Below are 17,502 nucleotides of genomic sequence, written 5' to 3'. Positions count from 1 at the left end.
CTGTCCTAGAATTCACCCATGAGTGAGATCACCAAGATCTTCCAGAGTGCACAGTTTCTAGCAGTTCTTGGAGCTAGTGTTTAGTAGAGACTTGGGATCTTCAACTGCAATAGTTTCTGAAAGCATCAGTGCTGACAGTAGTTGAGGAACACAACAAAGGTAAGTACATGCATACTGACCAATGCATTTATGTCACTTCAGTCCTTTAGTATAGATAAGAGCTAGGATTTATTTAAACATGTTCAGAATTTTTTTTTTAAACAACAAACTAGAATCCTAGAATGCAAGCCTCCACATACCATGCTCTTCTCCCATAGTTTCCAAGGGTGTCTTATACAGCTTGCTGAAGAAAGATTCAGGATGAAGGGCAACAGCTGCACCAACACAGCTTACAGCCAAGGCTTTCACACTGACTCTTACATCCCTGTCAGGAACTAAAGCTGGAAAATGGAGTCAAGTATAAGAACTTCACAAACTTACTGCTCAATGCTTTTTTTAAAAATAAAAAAAATTGATAACATTTCCTATTATAACTTAACCAGATTAAAATGCACTACCTCTGAATTTGAAAAAATTCATATGAAAATTTCATTTGAAAAAAGAGAAACAGAATTAAAATTTCCATACAGGCTTAACAAATCACAAGTATCACTCTATAGTATCTTCTTCCCAAGAGAGCTCAAGCTGCTTTCTCTTGCATGGAGAATGCAGTTGCCACATTGCATTTTACAGAGATGGCTGCAATAGCTGAGCACAATGCTATTACATAGCTTAGTACAAGGAGAATATACTAAACGCCATAGATTTTAAAACATTAGAAGAGTGTTTCCTACTACTACCCATGACAAGCACAGAAAAAAATTAAACCAAATAAAAACAGGGTATGGACACTAAGAGCCAAAATATACCTGCTGACATTTTACTGCAATTAATTTCATTCTACTAGCACAGTAACCACAATTAAAAAAAAAAAAAAAAATCACAGTATTCAACTATATTTGAAATATATCCATTCATACATGTGAATCATTACTGGCTACTTAAGAGCATTTAAAAATAGCTTTCCTTAGTGTGGCAGGGAGATTCTGTCTTTGCTGGTATTATAAAATTTTCAAGGACAAGCTAATAAGGATTAAAGAATAAGGTAAAGCAAGTCATTCTGTTTTACCACCATATATAAGGCTGAAAAACAGAAGCAATTTATTAATTTATTTAACAAGCATCAGTTTCTCCCATGCAAGAAATGAGAGGAAATGGCTTCATGGTGTTCACACAGTACAAGAGTGCCACAAACAGATAAATGTATTCACTTTGGAAATGGATGTAGCATTACTGCAATGCTGGCCTAATTAGCTCTGTTGAAAAGGTACAGTATAGCCACCAGTGTATTCATTTTGCTTCTGGTCCATGTACAGGGAACAGTAGTACTTCTCTCTCAAGAATTCTAAAAAGATTGAACACAATGTATGGGAGGCAACTAGATATTATGGGACTATATTAATACCTTCAGGAAGTACATAAAGGAATGAAATGTAGGTCTGTTCCCCCAGTGTTACTTACAATGTCCAACTTTGTAATATTAGTTGGTAAAAATTTTCAAAGGAAAAAAAAAGTGAGACACAGTGAAATCTAAGACTGAATCTCCAAAGGCAAGAAACTGGCTCACACCAAGTGTCTACAGTCCCAGCACACGTGAGGTGGAATTAAGTACACTTAGTATGTATAACCTGGGAACTATAACATAGTAATGGAAAAGAAATTTGGGACCCATTTGCAGAAATCCCCCTAAATATCATGGAAAGTAATTACTTAGTTTGTATGTGCATACATGTGCATTTTTGCACACATGCTTGCAAGTTAAGTGTTTTTAAAAGTTTCTATAGTATGAACCACAGCTTGAGTTACTTCCTTGTCATCTGCAGCAGCTGTTAACATGGAAATCTGAAATAAATACAAGTAAGTCCAACTATGAAATAGTATTTTTTGGTAGCCCTTCACTCCCTTTTTTACTGGTGGCTTAACTGGAACCTAGGAAGCGTCAAGCCTCTTTGTAAGTGAGGATGCCACTTCCTCCTCCTGCAGCAGACTAGGCATACTACACCCTTTTGGTTCCTAGTTACATTTACCAGTATTCAGTTTTATCTGTGTAATATACTGACGGAGCACTGTATAAAAGTGCTCAAAAAGGAGCTACCAGTATTATGTGGTCTGCCAGCTCTGCCTGAACTAAAGCTGTGGTTCTTAACCTTTTTAGACTTGAGATACCCCTTGACAGACTAAAGACACCCTTTGGAGAATGCCAGCTCTTAGTTAGCACTCTTTTTGAGTGCAGAAAAACAGCAAAGCAATTCTTCCATTGCAAAGAACTCAGAAATACCACAATGGGTCAGAATGTTTTTAACACTATGTATTCCTATTTGAAACACTGGGTTTATCTTGTAAATTATGTTTGCGCACCTAAGAGTACTAACACTAAGATACCCTGCAAAAGGATCTCGCATCCCAGGGTGCTGTCGTACCCTGGTTAAAAATCACTGGACTAGAGACTGAAAGTTGCTGTCTTGAGGAGAGATAAAAAAATTAACTGGTTATTGTACTGATGTCTTGAGCCATTCCTTTGAAGAGCATTTTTATAAATATTTGGGTTTACAGTATTATAACAATTAGAAGCCTGGCAGTTTGAAACTGTATAAGTCAGTTACAGTCTGACATATACCACCAAGTCTTTTTAAAGCTCTTTCCAATGTCTTGTCATAGTTTATTTAAACTCTTACCAGAAAAAGCAGAAAAAGTTATTCTTTTAAGCTCAGCTGATGAAGATGTTATATTCACTATACCGAAGCAGACAGCAAGCCATTACAACTTACCACCCTTCTCTCCAGTAAGTAGAAAAGAAGCAGATAGAAGTCGAACACAATGAACAAGAGGAGCAGAATTTCCATCTGTGTAGTGACCTATGTCACCCTTTATTCTAGAAGGCTATTAAGAAAAGCAAAAACACAGGTTTTACATAACTTATAAGATCAAATATAAACAAAAGTTTTGAAGTAAAATACAGTTTAGAAATACTATTATGTAAACTAAAAAGAATGCAATGAGGTTATAGAAGTAAGAGTAGTACAGAGCAGGGGCAGGGAGACTGGTGACTATGAACCCAGCTTCGGCAACCTAGGCCAGGGTGGAAAGAGCACACGCTTGGAGCTAAACTCTGTTAAAACAACCTCCTCCTCCAAAATGATGCCAACCCCTAGTATAGAAAAGTAAGGCAGTGGAAGAGACTGCCCAGAGAAGCCAGTAATTTTGTTTTTCTTAGGCTAGAAAATAAATGTTGAAGTATTCATATAAGTATGTGTGTCCTACATAATAGGGATTTTCCACTTTAGTTTGAAGTATTTTTAAAATAGAGGTGCACCACTAAATCGGTCTGATATCAGATAGGTACAGACACAAAGAAACTTGTCTATATTGGGTATTGGCTCGATGGGGCCGATAATTTGGCTGATACGTGCACGTGCTGCATGCAAATGCAGCACAACATGAAGCAGAGCCGGCCGCCTGAAGAGCTGCCTCCAGCTGCTAAGTCAGAAGGGATGTGGGAGGGCAGATCAACGGCCCCCACGGTGAGGGAGGGGGCAGGGGAAGGTGCTGCCCAGCTGGAGGATGGAGCCACAGCTTGTGGGGTGGGGCAACTCCCATTGCTGCTTGTACTCTGGGAAGGCAGGGGCGGGGGAGCACGTGTCCCCAGATCTGTGCGGTGCAGTGACAGCCGTGGGGTGGAGCCAGAGCCGGAGCTGTGCAGTTCTTCTTCCTAGGGACTGGGCTTGGAACAGGCTCCAGTGGTGCTGGGAGGAGGTTGCAGCCACCCCAAGTTTCACTGCAGCTCCTCTCCCTGCACAGCCCCAGCTGAACGCCCCACCTCCACCCGAGTGCCAGAGAAAGCCAGGCCTGCACTGGGCAGCAGTGCAGGGCCAGGAGCAGAGCTGGGGCAAAATATGGGGTGCTACAGACTCCTCCCAGCACTGCCGGAGCTTGCCCTGAGCCCAGCCCGCAGCAAGAAAAGCCCCACACAGCTCTGGCTCCAGCTCCAGCTCCATCCCAACAGCTGCTGTCACTGTGCAGATCCGGGGGGGCACCCCCCCCCACCCTCCTGGGGTGCAAGCAGTGGCATGAGCTGCCCCTACCACATCAGTCACAGCTCCACCCTGCACCCTCCCCCCCCTTCACCATGGGGGGCAGTATCAGTCTCCTTAAATATCAGCTATCTGTATCAGCTCCCAAAATCCTTATCAGTGGACCCCTCGTTTAAAACTTTCAAAACACAAACCACCTAATTTGAAGGGACAGACTGAATAAGCATATTTTACCTTATTCTCATGATCACCAGGCTCCAGTGCTTCATCTTTTGATGCAAATCTATCAACACTACCATCAGAAGGCTGCCTGCTATGGCCCATGTTTTTCAATAAGTGGGGTTGCTGAAGGGCTTCAGGAAAAAAAAAAAAAGAGCAACAAAGTACTGCTTGAAATGCAAGTTCAATTAAAAGTGTGATCTGCTTTTACATTTATCAACATAGAATTCAGAGAAACATAGTTACCTAGAATTAAACAAGTAAAGTGAACTGCTAACCTGAAAATGCAAAACAGTGCCATACATACTCAAAAACAAGATGAGGTTTCCCCCACCTCCTCATCAGTATGGGGGGGGGTAGCTCTTCATCTTACACTCGCATACAAAGAAACCTCATTAAATACACTGTTTATCATTAAACTGCAGCCCAAAGCAGCAGGTGCTTTGCAACAGAAACCAACTATGAAGTTGATTAAATGCAGCCAACACTGAGCATGACTATAAAACACATGGCTCCTATTGGGCAAACATGCTGATGAGAGCCTACCACAAAAATAGGTTAGTGCAGCCCATCTGAATAAGAAGTGACAATAGTGCCCATTGAATGCAGTCACCCTAACTGCTGACTCAAGTCATGATGAGCCACTACATTGTAGATTCATAGATATTAGGGTCAGAAGGGACCTCAGTAGGCCCTGGGCAGGAAAGATGGCCCCAGCTAGGTGCTTGTCCAGTCTCCTCTTGAAGACCCCCAAGGTAGGGGGGAGCACCACCTCCCTTGCAAGCCCATTCCAGATTCTGACAACGCTTACTGTGAAGAAGTTCTTCCTAATATCCAACCCAAGTCTGATCTCCATCAATTTATACTCATTGTTCCTAGTTACTCTAGGGGGTGCCCTAGTGAATAGGAGATGCTCTATTGCCTATAATTTCATCAGGGAAGGGCAGCAGGAAACCACAAGGTCACCTCTGAAGAGATCTAGGTCCCTCAGTGTCTCCTCCTAGGGCCTTGCCTCCTCTAACCCGCTCAAGAGTCTCTCCATCCTTCTTGAAGCATGGTGCTCCAAACTGGATGCAGTACTCCAACTGTGGCCCGATCAGCGGTGCTGGGAGGAGGCTGCAGCCACCCCAAATTTCACTGCAGCACCTCTCTCTGCACAGCCCCAGCAACGCCCTGCCTCCACCCAAGTGCCAGAAAAAGCCAGGCCTGCACTGGGCAGTGGTGCAGGGCCAGGAGCAGAGCTGGGGCAAAATATGGGGTGCTGCAGACTCCTCCCAGCACTGCCAGAGCTTGCCCTAAGCCCAGCCCCCAGCAAGAAAAGCCCCACACAGCACTGGCTCCAGCTGGAGGGGAAGCATCACCTCCCTCGACCTGTTCATCACGCATCTCCTAATGCATGATAAAGTGCAGTCAGCCTTGCTGATCACTTCGTCACACTGACAATTCATGTTCATCTTGGAGTCAACTACGACTCCAAGACCTCTTTCCAGCTGCTGTGCTGCTGAGAAGGTCCTCTCCCAGCCTGTAAGCATGTTGGTGGTTCTATTTGCCCAGGTGCAGCACTCTGCACTTGTCTTTGTTGAACTCAATCTTATTTAATTCTTCCCATTTTTCCAACCTGTCCAGATCTGCCTGGATCCATTCCCTACCCTCTGGTGCATTAACTTTGTCCCATAATTTGCTATCATCCGCAAACCCGAACAGGGAGCTCTCCACGCCCTCATCCAAGTCACCAATGAAGACACTGAATAGCACCAATCCAGGACAAAGCCTTGCGGGACTCCACTGCCCACATCATTCCAGATCAGTTTCATAGTTAGTAGGGTCAGAAGGGACCAGAGCAGAACATCAAGTCCACCCCCTGCCAGGGGCAGGAAAAAATGCTGGGGTCAAATGACCTCAGCAAGGTGTATATCTAGCTTCCTTTTAAAGAAACCCAGGGTAGAAGCAAGCACCATTTCCCTTGGAAGTTGCTTCCAGATCCTAGATGCGCTCACTGTGAAGTAGTGCCTCCTGATATCTAGCCTGATTCTACTGTCCATCAACTTATGGCCGTTATTCCTTGTTACTCCCAGTAGTCCTCCAGGGAACAGGGACTCTCCCATTCCCTGCTGGTCTCCCTTGGCCAGTTATAGATGGCCACCAGATCTCCTCTCAGCCTTCTCTTGTGGAGGCTGAACAGGTTCAGGTCTCATCCCTCCCTTCTAGTGTGCCCACTTCTCCCCACATCTTAGTGTCATCTGCAAATTTGAACAAGATGCTTTTCACCCCCTCATCCAAGTCACTGATGAAGATGTTGAATAGTGCAGGCCCAAGGACTGAGCTCTGGGGGACCCCACTGCCCACATCCCTCCAGGTCGAAAATGACCCATCCACCATCACTCTCTGGGTGTGGCCCTCCAGCCAATTGGTGACCCATCTGACTGTGTAGGCATCAACACCACAATCTCCTAATTTTTTTAAATGAGAATGGGGTGACAGACAGTGTCGAAGGCCTTCCTAAAGTCCAGAAAGACTGTCCACCACGATGCCCGCATCCAAGGATTTCGTGACCTGGTCACAGAAGGCCACCAGATTGGTTTGAGAGGACCTGCCTCTAATGAACCTATGTTGGCTGCCCCTGCTCGCCCCTCTCAGATGTGCACCTGGATAATTTTCTTAAAGAGGTTCCCCAGGACTGAGGTAAGACTAACAGGCCTATAAATTTCCTGAGTCCTCCTTCCTCCCTTTTTTTTTAAAATGGGGACCACATTAGCCCTTTTCCATTCCTCTGGCACCTCAGTTTCTAGGGTCAGAAGGGACCTGAGCAGATCATCGAGTCCGACCCCCTGCCATGGCAGGAAAGCGTACTGGGGTCAAACAACCCCAGCAAGGTGTACATCTAGCCTCCTCTTCAAGAGGCTCAGAGTAGGAGCCAGCACCACTTCACTTGGTGAGAGACAGAGAGTACCACAAGTACTCATAAAGCTGTGCCAGGGGTCCCGCAATGACCTCTGCTAATTCCCTCAGCACTCTGGGGCGGAGATCGTCATGACCTGCTGATCTGAACATGTCCAGTCCCACCAGAAGTTCTCCGACTAGGTCCTCTCTGCCCCTGGGCCTGGCTGTGCCTCCCCTAGGACCATCGGGGAACCCCGTGAGAGGGATGACCTCGTCCCTGCTCATAAAAATGGAGGCAAAGAAATTGCTAAATAGGTTAGCTTTGTCGTCTGATGAGACCACCAGCTTTCCTAGCGTGTTCTGCAGAGACCCCACATTACCTGGAACCTTCTTTTTACCCCCTATGTATTTAAAAAAGGATTTCTCGTTATCCTTGATCCGGGTTGCTAGTCCCAGTTACATCTCCACCTTGGCCGTCATAACAGCCTCCCTACAATCTTGAGCAACAGAGATTATAGTCCTCCCTGGTGATGGCCCCTCCCTTACATTGGGTATACGCCTCCTTTTTAGCTCTGAGACGTTCCTGGATGCTTTTGGTTAGCCATGGGGGCTTTTGAGAACTCTTGCCTCCTTTGATCCGTGTTGGGATTGCCACCCCTTGGGCTTGGAGGATCAGAAATGACCACTCTTTTTGGACTCCCAACTCCCCACCCCTCCAGGACTTCAGTGCCTCCCCGACTAGTCTCCTTAGCTCAATAAAATCCGCCCTCCTGAAGTCCAGGGCTGCCGTCTTGCTGCAGGCCTTTGCCACTCTGCGCTGGATGGTGAATTCCAGTAGGCAATGATAGCTATTGCCCAGGTGATGGAGCACCTGCAGTCCCCTCAACAGGTCATCGCTTGTGGCCAGAACCACATCTAACAAGGCATTTCCCCTGGTGGGACTATGCACCTCCTGGGTTAAATAGAGGTCCTGTAACATTGCTAGGAACCTACGTGAGTGGTCAGACCTGGCCGACTGCTCTTCCCAGCAAATGTCCGGATAGTTTAGGTCACCCATGATGACCACATCCTTTGACTTAACTGCCTCCACAAGCTGACCTGAGAATTCCCGGTCTAGCTCTTCTCCCTGGCTGGGTAGTCTATAGTAGACCCCCACCTTTAAGTCCCTTTACCCCAACCCCCTTGTATTCCTACCCAGAGCACTTCAGTCTGCCCCTCCTCTGACCCAATGCTGCTCGCTGAGGATGCAAATTGTCCTTTGACATAGAATAGGGAGGAAAGGCAGGGGTGTGGTGCTCTATACCTTCTGTACATCCTATAGCCATTGATGTTCACTGCCCAGTCACATGTTGGATCCCACCACATTTTAGTAAGCCCCACAATGTCTGGGTTTGTGTTCCTTCTGCTTGTTCCCCATACTACAAGCATTAGTGTAAAGGCATTTAAGGCCTCCTGAAAATGTATGCACTGCCCCCCTAATCCCAGGACTATCCAGGCCCCTGTCTCTTACCTGGGTAATAGTAAGAGGTCAATATTGAACCATCCACCACCACTCTCTGAGTGCGACCCCTAGGCCAATTTGCCACTCACCTGACCGTGTAATCATCTACATCACAGCCTGTCAATTTATTTATGAGAATGGAATGCAATACTGCATTGAAGGCCTTCTTAAAGTATAGACATCTACCTCAACTCCTGTGTCGAGATTGTATATATTTCAATTTCCTCTTCATTCTGACAGATAAGTTGCAGCTTTCTTTCCCATTTCCAGCGATTCCTGTTGCTTCACAAGTCTTAAGTCTGGCAAACATCAAACAGGGCTCCAAACAGTTCACCCAGAATCTGTCACCCCATCTCTCAGCCTGTCGCATCTGATTAGTATGGTCCTGGCCCTCCATGAGGTGTAGCCAGACTAGGCTGCACTGCCTCTCAGCTACATATACATTTTGGAGAATCCCAGGACTCATGACAAGAACCTGTTCTTTCATGAGTGGGGGGCTAATTAGAACATGGATCCTTTGTAGGGGATGTCTGGAGTACACGCACATACTGAGCAGTGCCGAGATGTGGGTTCACTATGGCTTGAAACGATAACAACTCTGCTGGGGCCCAGTCCAATGAACTATATGGTAAATAAAAACCCTTTGGATTTGGGCTAATATCACACTTAGTTTGTACTATACATAAGCACCACTTTTATGGAACACCGTGTTAAAATTTGCAGCAGTTTCAGAAAAGGTATCAATTCTGGATAAACCAAGTTTATGGGTACTATATGCAGGTCTGTTTATTTCAAGATAAGAGTTTTTAAATTTGCTCTTCACTTCCATGTGCTCAAGGAGAACAGGGTCTGACAGTACGGAGAGGAAGGGGCTTCAGAGGTAAGAAGCCTGAAGGGCAAAAGGGAACTGAGAGCAAGCTGGCTACCTGACTCCCCAGTTTTATTTTCTTTGCTCTGGCAGTGGGAGGTGGACAGATTCAAGGCAAACCTTCATTAAGTAGGTGGGCAGATCAAAACCTGATGGCATTCAACACAGAGAAATGCAAGTTGCTCCACCTTGGGAGAAAAAACCCACACCACACTTGTAGGCTCGGCCATGCTACGCTCACTAGCACCACTACCGAAAGAGACATGATTACCACAAGATAAACATGGGCCAGTAATGCGATACCACAGCTGGCAAAGCGAACAAAACTCTGGCTTGTATCTACCGATGCATCTCAAGCAAGACCCATGAAGTCATCCTCCCAATTTACTCTTCCTTGGTGAGGCCACAGCTGAAATACTGTATTCTGGGCTCTGCAATTCAGAAAGGAAGTGGAGAAGTTTGAAAGACTCCAGAGGAGAGCCATGCAAATGACTGAAGGACAAGAGAACAGACATTAGGAGGAGAGGCCAAGAGGCATGGGACTCTTCAACCTGGAAAAGCATAGGCTCAGGGGTGACTTGGTGGCAGCCTACAAGTACATAAAGGGTGTGCTTTGGGAACTGGGAAAACGTCTATTCACCAGGGTACCCCCCAAGGGAAGACCAGGTCCCATAGTCACAAACTCCTGGAAGACCATTTTAGGCTGGACATAAGGAAAAACTTCGTTTCTGTCAGAGTCCGCAGAGCCTGGAACAGACTCCCCCCAGAGGTGGTGCAAGCACCTACTCTGGATACCTTAAAAAAAACAACAAAAACACTTGAATACCTATCTTGCTGGGATCATTTAACCCCAGCTGACTTTCCTGCTCTTGGGGGCAGGGGGCTAGACCCAATGATCTTGTGAGGTTCCTTCCAGCCCTAATGCCTATGAAATCTATAAGTAGATTCTATACCTGGAACAGTATAAAAGTTATGAAATTCCCATATATAGAATCTAAACTGAGGGGTTATCTTACATTCAGTGTCATCTTATAGTCAAGAAAATACAGTAATTCATATTTTCATCACAATGCTTTTATGATATTTGTGTCTTGCTGATACAGTCTCCACAGAAAGTATGAGAGAGATGCCAATATGGTTAGCTTTGATGAAATGCATGTTTTGTAGAGAAAATTTCCCCTTTTAACATACCAAAGGATGAATTTCTGAAAGGCTCCGAAGATTCATCTGGGAGAAGGTTTGCAGCCTCATCTTCCTCGTCCTGCAGCTGTCCAATCTGCATTCCAGAATACTGGCTTTCAGCCCCTTCTAGAACCTAAGGTATATAAGGAGTGGACCTTTAAGAGAGTCCCATCTAAGCTCCCGTTTGCGCAAAAGTATGATCAGATCACAAGCATGCAATATTAGTAATACAGAATTAGTTCCAACCAAAAATCAGCCTGATGCATGTTAGCGTACAGCAGCATGCTGACCCTATACCGCCGATTTCTCCCTTTTCCAGCATGTAAGCATGTCACCTCACAAGTCTACCATAGCAACCCACCTTGAATGACTAGCAGCTCTTGTGCTACAGGTTAGTTCCCCCCATCTTTCTCAATGGTTGTGAGCCTAAATGATCTTTCACCTCAGCTCACCTCCATCCCTGCCCCAAAAGTCATAACATCAGTCAAAATGTTCAGCTGTCAAACCCTCTAAGGACCTACGGTCTAGCATTATCCTAAGTGGTAGAGTTTCAGCTGGAAGGTTGGAAAGTGTCTCATCCAGCCTAGCTATTAAATTGCTCTCCAGGAAGGTGGGAGATGCAAAACTAGTGCCCTCAGAGGTGAAAACTGAACTGTGGTCTGTCAGTTCCTGGACAGAAATTCTAACCACTAGACTATTACATAAAAAGGGGCACTACTGTCACCTCCTACAGACGCTACGCTAGAGGGAAAGCAAGTCTGCCCCTTACTCGGAGTGCTGGATACCTCTCTTGATGCTAGGAAGTGAAGTTCTCCAACAGATCTAGCCCTTAAACCTTAATGTGCCTCAATCCCCATCTGTGTTCACTTTGAAGCTTAACAATCACTACCAATGACAAGTACCTCATTGCTGAGAACCTGAAAGAGAGAGGCTCAGGCCTATATAAAGACCTGGACAGTCTGCCAAGTGCTAATGCAAGTTGGTATTATGAGTGTCAGGCTTTGATCAGATTAGCAGTATCCTCACATGCCCAAGTGACTTCATGTTAGTGAAGGAGCATCTGTCAGCATTGCAAAATTAGACATTTTTAGACACCACAGGTCATTTACTTTTCCACGCTATTTTCAACAAGTTCACAGATGTGCTGTCAACATGTGTCTTTTCTTTTTGCCCTTTATTCCATTTCCTAAACAATTTTCAGTGTCCACACTGAATTTTTTTTCAGCAGTAACAGTCACTCAAAAGATCTCAGTGAAATAACTGTAGCACTTGCTATTAAATAATATTCCTGAAGTAAGATTAACTCCATCAATGCATGCTACATATGCAAATCAAGCAATGTTTGGCCAATATATGATAAAATTCAAACATTAACACAAAAAAGAAGTAAAACTAGTTAGATTATGAAGAAGGAAGCACAGGCAATGAGTGAAAAACTAAACAATGCAAAGCATCAGGTTGAAACTCTCAGGCTTGACAGGTATTCATCTACTATTCCAAGTAGCACTACTGGCTTACGCTCTTGGTTTAAGTTTTAATATGTTAAGAGACTATTATATTAAAAAAGGGTGCAAGTGGAAAAAGATATTCATGCAGACCTCTCAACATTCTTCCAATGAAATGAGTAACTTTTCGCACACTTTACACAGATGGGTGAAATCTTAAAGCCTTGTGTTCAACAAGTTCTACAAGGAGAGCCATTCTTTTGTAATTAATGCTTCAGAAAAAAAGTGCTAAAGCAAGGTCAAGCTCTCTGTTACAGGCATGAGCTCCTGACCTTTTCAGCATTATTAGTGGAGGACGGAAAAGTAGCAGACGAGTAAGTAGAAGTGTCCAAGTCTGGGCCCTCCATGGAAGAGCTCCGAGATATGTCGGGCCCCTCAGTAGAAAGGGATCCCCCCTCTGCCTGTTGCACACTTACAATTTCAGAACTGTCCGAAGGGGTCACAGCTGAATCTGGGCCTTCTGTAGTAGTCTGAGAGCTATCACTAACTGGTGAGGAAGCCTGTGTGCCATCATTTAAATCCATAGTGGGGTCTGATTGCACAGCACTGATTTGGCTGGAACTTCGGCTAAGCACGTCATCCTCTTCCCCTTCAGTAGCTGTGCTGGTCAAATCACAGCCGGACAAGTCTACAGAGTCTGACTGCAAAGTATGCTGTGAACGTGGCTGTTCAGTGATGATATCATGTCCAGTGGGATCGGTGGCAGAACTTACTACTGACCCAGCTGTTGATACACCTGATGAGGAAGCCAATTCGCTGGTTATTTCACTCTTCATAGAGGCTGAAAACCAAGAATAGTTAGTTAGCCAAACAAGAAATTATGTAATATCAATATGAAAATATTTAAATGTTTTTGCTTAAAAGGCAAGTAAAAATATTCATATGTATTTAGTACCCAATATTAAATATAACTAAGAGAAAAAACCTCTAAAAGGCAGCAGAAAGTGAAGCAATAAACTACACTTAATGCTCTTAATTCTTTGTACATCTACATTTTGCATTGCTACTCATCAAGACATTTGTTCTTCAAACATTTTAATACCGCAGTCACCACTTTTTTTTTTAAAGCTTGGATTAAGCTCCAAAAAGTAGGGTTTTTAAAAATCCAATAAGAAAAAATAGCACCAAAATTTTAATCAGAAGCTGTTTTTATTTACTTATAGATGTAGCATATTCCCTTCCTCCATACACTGCCCATTCACCTAAGCAGTCATGGTAAACTTTCAAAATATAAGATGATGATTTTCTCTTTTAAACTCTCTCCTTTCTCATCTCCTCTATTGTTGTAACTTGCTATTTTGCATTTCTTGTTAAATACTTAAAACGTTAGTGTTTATTCACTTACTCTCTTACAAGAAAAATTATTTGGCCGATTTCTTCCACTAAATATTTCTCACTTGTTTACTAAATGTATTTGAAGATATTATATATAGGTCAGTATCAATTGTTTAAGTCTCTAAAACACAGTAACATGGTGTAGAAACTTTTTTTAAAAAGCAGAAAAACGTGCTTTAAGACCACATAAACTGACAGGGTGATTTGCAGCAGATTTAAAATCAATGTATTTATAATCCTGCTAGATTCTGAATTGATGTTATTCCTTTAAACTAATTTAAAAACAAAAACAAAAAACAAGTGATTTATTAAAAGCTGTTTAATGAGTCATCATGTATTCATACTGTTTCCTCTTTAACACTCAACTATAAAAATTTCATAAATCAGTAATCCTTCATACTTCATAAGTGATAACCACTGTGTGTGATTAGCTACAACTTTTTTGACAATCACACATGAAGGACAGAGTTATTTACTACTCCAGGCTGATGTACAGAATTAAGTTAATCCTACCGCTAAAAAGACAGCACACCTACCAGTAAATGTTGTGGTGCTGACCTCAGACCGTGTTTCAGGATCATCCTCCAAACCTTCTTCTTCTCCTAGAAGCACTTTACCTGATAAACGATGCATCAATGACATTTAAGTTTTCTTTAAAAATAATAGTCTTGAAGCATTCTGAGCACTGGAAGTCAGAGTTAAAATTTCTACCTCTTAAGGTATATTAACCTGTTTATCTTTTTTAAATGCTAAAAAGTTATGCAATACAAAATTGCTAGAGAGAAAAGAAAGAGAAGAGATCACACTATGCGGTCAGAACAGGATGGACAAAGAAGGTTAATTTATTTGAGAGAGAGTTTGGGAATCTATAACACTAAGAATTCTAGCTAGATGTTCAAGCCCCTGCTGTTTCCTTTCATTTTAACTGTACATTGTAATTCTTGTGCTGGGGACGGGGGCCAAAATCTGCTGACAGCCTTCACATTCTCTTCGGCCCCCTACACATTACAATTATTGTGCCATTAATTGTTTAACTGCACAATTAATTGAGACCACCTACATATGCAAAGTAGCTATCACTCCTTAAAAAGGTCCAACCAACTATAAATTTAGATCTCAAAAATGTGTACCATCTTTATTGCCAGTTCCTATCCAGCTTTTAATTACCACATGTAGCAGCATCTCCCCAGAGACTGGGAGACCCATCAACTACAGGGATGCACAATACTCAGGTCGGGGCTAGAAGTCCCACCAGTGAGGGGACTCTTGGTCCCAGTAGCACCAAGAAGCTATGGACTCTTGGGTCTGGTAGCACTCCGCAGCTTCTGGGACCCAGAGTCCTGCAGCTGCTGTCTCTGTTCCCAGCAGCCCCACAGTGCCAGTGACTCAGCATCCACAGCTGCAGAAGGCTGGGTCCCAACTGTGCCTTGTGGCTGTGATCTCCCAGCCCCAGGGTGCATGGAGTGTCCCTGCAGCTGCTGCTGTCTCCCAGCTGCGGTGGTACACAGTGCACCCCCACAACTGGGGGATCATACGAGCTATGGGACCTAGTGTTGCAGCTGCTGCAAATCTCCCACCTGCAGCAGAGCTCCATGACAGACTTCAGCAGCTGCAGCTCCCCTGTAGGAGCTTGCTTCTTGCCAGCGCAGGGGGAGCCCAGGATTGGGCTCCCCTGGAAAGGTAATAAGGGGCAATAGCTTCTAATGCAGTCCCAGAATGTGGTACAGCAAGAGACATGATTGCATGGATCACACTTTAGATCCCATCACACCTTCACCTCTAAGCGTAGTCTCCATTCCAGGGCAATTAACTAGCCTTGCATTAAATACAGCAGTAGAAGCTGACAAACTAAGACTACCGATTTACTAATCTCTCTTATCCAGTGTTCAAATGGTAGGTTAGAGGATTACAGAATGGAAAAAAAGCCCCAGATGAAGGACATGAAGAGACAAAGACATTTGAATCTACCACTAAAATGGTGACTCTGAAAAGAAGGAACAGGCTAAAACCAGAAGACAAGACTGAGGAAGTGGAAAAAGTCTCTCTGAAGAATTCTCACTAAAGACGCAATGAACTCGTGGGAGAGATGAAAAACATAGGAAAAGCTTTATACGAGTTTCCAAAGATCTGTACCTTTCAATGGCTGTCTATAGCTAAGTCCACACTATAATCAAACTAGCTATGACTAGAAGTTAAGGAGTATCAAAGGGTATGATACCTGACCTAAGGCAGCTATAATGGCCAAAACTTTACAGCAGATGCCTATCTGTCTAGCTTTGCTTACATAAAATGTGCAGGTTATTTCAGGTGTTTTCAACCTTTTTGGGGAGGCATCTAGAGTCTAAAAACTTTTCAAAATTTAACAGCACCTCATTAAAATAAGTAATATTATACTATAAACATTATAATGATAATATTAACTAATACGTTGTGAATTGATTAAATTATTATGTTATATTCACCCCACTACCACCGCCACCATGGCCAAATGGAATTGAGCTGTGTGCCTCCTCAAGAGCCAGATCGGGAAGCTCTTGCTCTTGCAACAGCATCATGACAGCCCTGGCAGAGTGCTGTAGGACCTTGGTTGAGAACCACTGGCTTATTTCATTCAGTCGGTCTTGGAAAGAGCAGTTTTGCCAGCATAAAAACTGTGTCCATGCTAGAACTATGCTGATAATATTATTCTTATTGCTATAATGACAACAACCTCTACCTAGCTTTTCTAGGCCACAGGCCAGGTCCTTTAAAGTACACACACAGACTTGGTAATTCTCACAGAATCCCAGCAGGTAATCCCAAGTACCCACAAGAATTGTGCTCTGGAGAAGGTGAGAGCTACAAGACAGCCTTGGAAGGTCTACCAATTTGGACACCTAGGATGGCATGACAAAAGGCCTCCACATCCCAAAAAAGGATAGCAGCACAGGAAACTCTGCCCCAAAGTTGACTGAAGGCCATGTGCAGACAATGCTGTATCTACTTGTACCATGTCAGGTCCAAGGTTGGACAGCAGCCCAGTGAGACTCACAAGAGTGAGTTAACTTTAAACAACACAGCACATCTAACTTCATATGAAAATATGTCTAGCCATACCTTCGTATGAAGGATTACACATTTAAAGAGGACATATTAATTAATATTTTGATAACAGTATCAGCAGCTCTTGTTACATATACCATTTATTATAGGTACACACTTTAAAACCAAAGTAGTAACCTGAAATCAGTCATGAGATACATGTATCAAAGGGTTTGTTTAGATAGTCTGACAGTTATTTTGCATTTAAGTTGCAATCATAAGACTGCATTGACTGACACTGTTCTCCCTACAAGACATTAACACACTTGTAGTAAAACAGTTCCAGAATTTTCTTTTTCCATAAATGTAAAAAAAATTTAGACTAAACAAAATCTAGAGAAAAGAGGAAAAAACCCAGAAAACAATATTCAGTTGGTAGCATTATGGAGTTATGCCATTGTACAGTACCATAAAAATAACAACAGCTACAACAATCAGCTATTCTTTACAAGCCAGATACAATACTGAAGTTCATAGAATCACAGAAGTAGGGTCGGAAGGGACTTTATAGATCTTCAAGTCCGACCCCCTGCCAGGGCAGGAGAAAAAAAAAAAAACTGGGCTCAAATGATCCCAGCTAGGTAGGCATCAAGCCTCCTCTTAAAGACCCCCAGGGTAGGAGCCAGCACCACTTCTCTTGGAAGTTGGTTCCAGATCCTAGCCGCCCTAACTGTGAAGCAGTTCTTATAGATGTTTAATCCAAAGCTACTCTCCAACAACTTGTGGCCATTATTCCTTGTTCAGTTGCTTGGTGTTAGGAGGGAAGGGATTATGATTTTTTTAAACAAACAAGTCCCCCAA

At 43.5% G+C, this 17,502-nt stretch overlaps 1 protein-coding gene across 2 annotated transcripts in view; it reads right to left on the bottom strand.

Annotated features, from left to right (window-relative positions):
• HTT (huntingtin) overlaps positions 1-17,502 on the bottom strand; it is a 157,735-nt gene that overhangs the window by 105,139 nt on the left and 35,094 nt on the right. For both annotated transcript variants that reach the window (XM_090035477.1, XM_090035478.1), the window contains 6 exons: positions 14,157-14,237; positions 12,702-13,066; positions 10,790-10,913; positions 4,365-4,483; positions 2,868-2,979; positions 300-440 (listed from right to left, as the gene is read on the bottom strand). In XM_090035477.1, the coding sequence (XP_089891603.1) occupies positions 300-440; positions 2,868-2,979; positions 4,365-4,483; positions 10,790-10,913; positions 12,702-13,066; positions 14,157-14,237 (942 nt within the window). The remainder of the gene's footprint in view (positions 1-299; positions 441-2,867; positions 2,980-4,364; positions 4,484-10,789; positions 10,914-12,701; positions 13,067-14,156; positions 14,238-17,502) is intronic.

Source organism: Crocodylus siamensis, chromosome 2, assembly GCF_052110815.1.
Source record: "Crocodylus siamensis isolate JL-2025a chromosome 2, ASM5211081v1, whole genome shotgun sequence".
Lineage (NCBI taxonomy): Eukaryota > Metazoa > Chordata > Crocodylia > Crocodylidae > Crocodylus > Crocodylus siamensis.
This window is presented reverse-complemented; position numbering and strand designations above follow the sequence as displayed.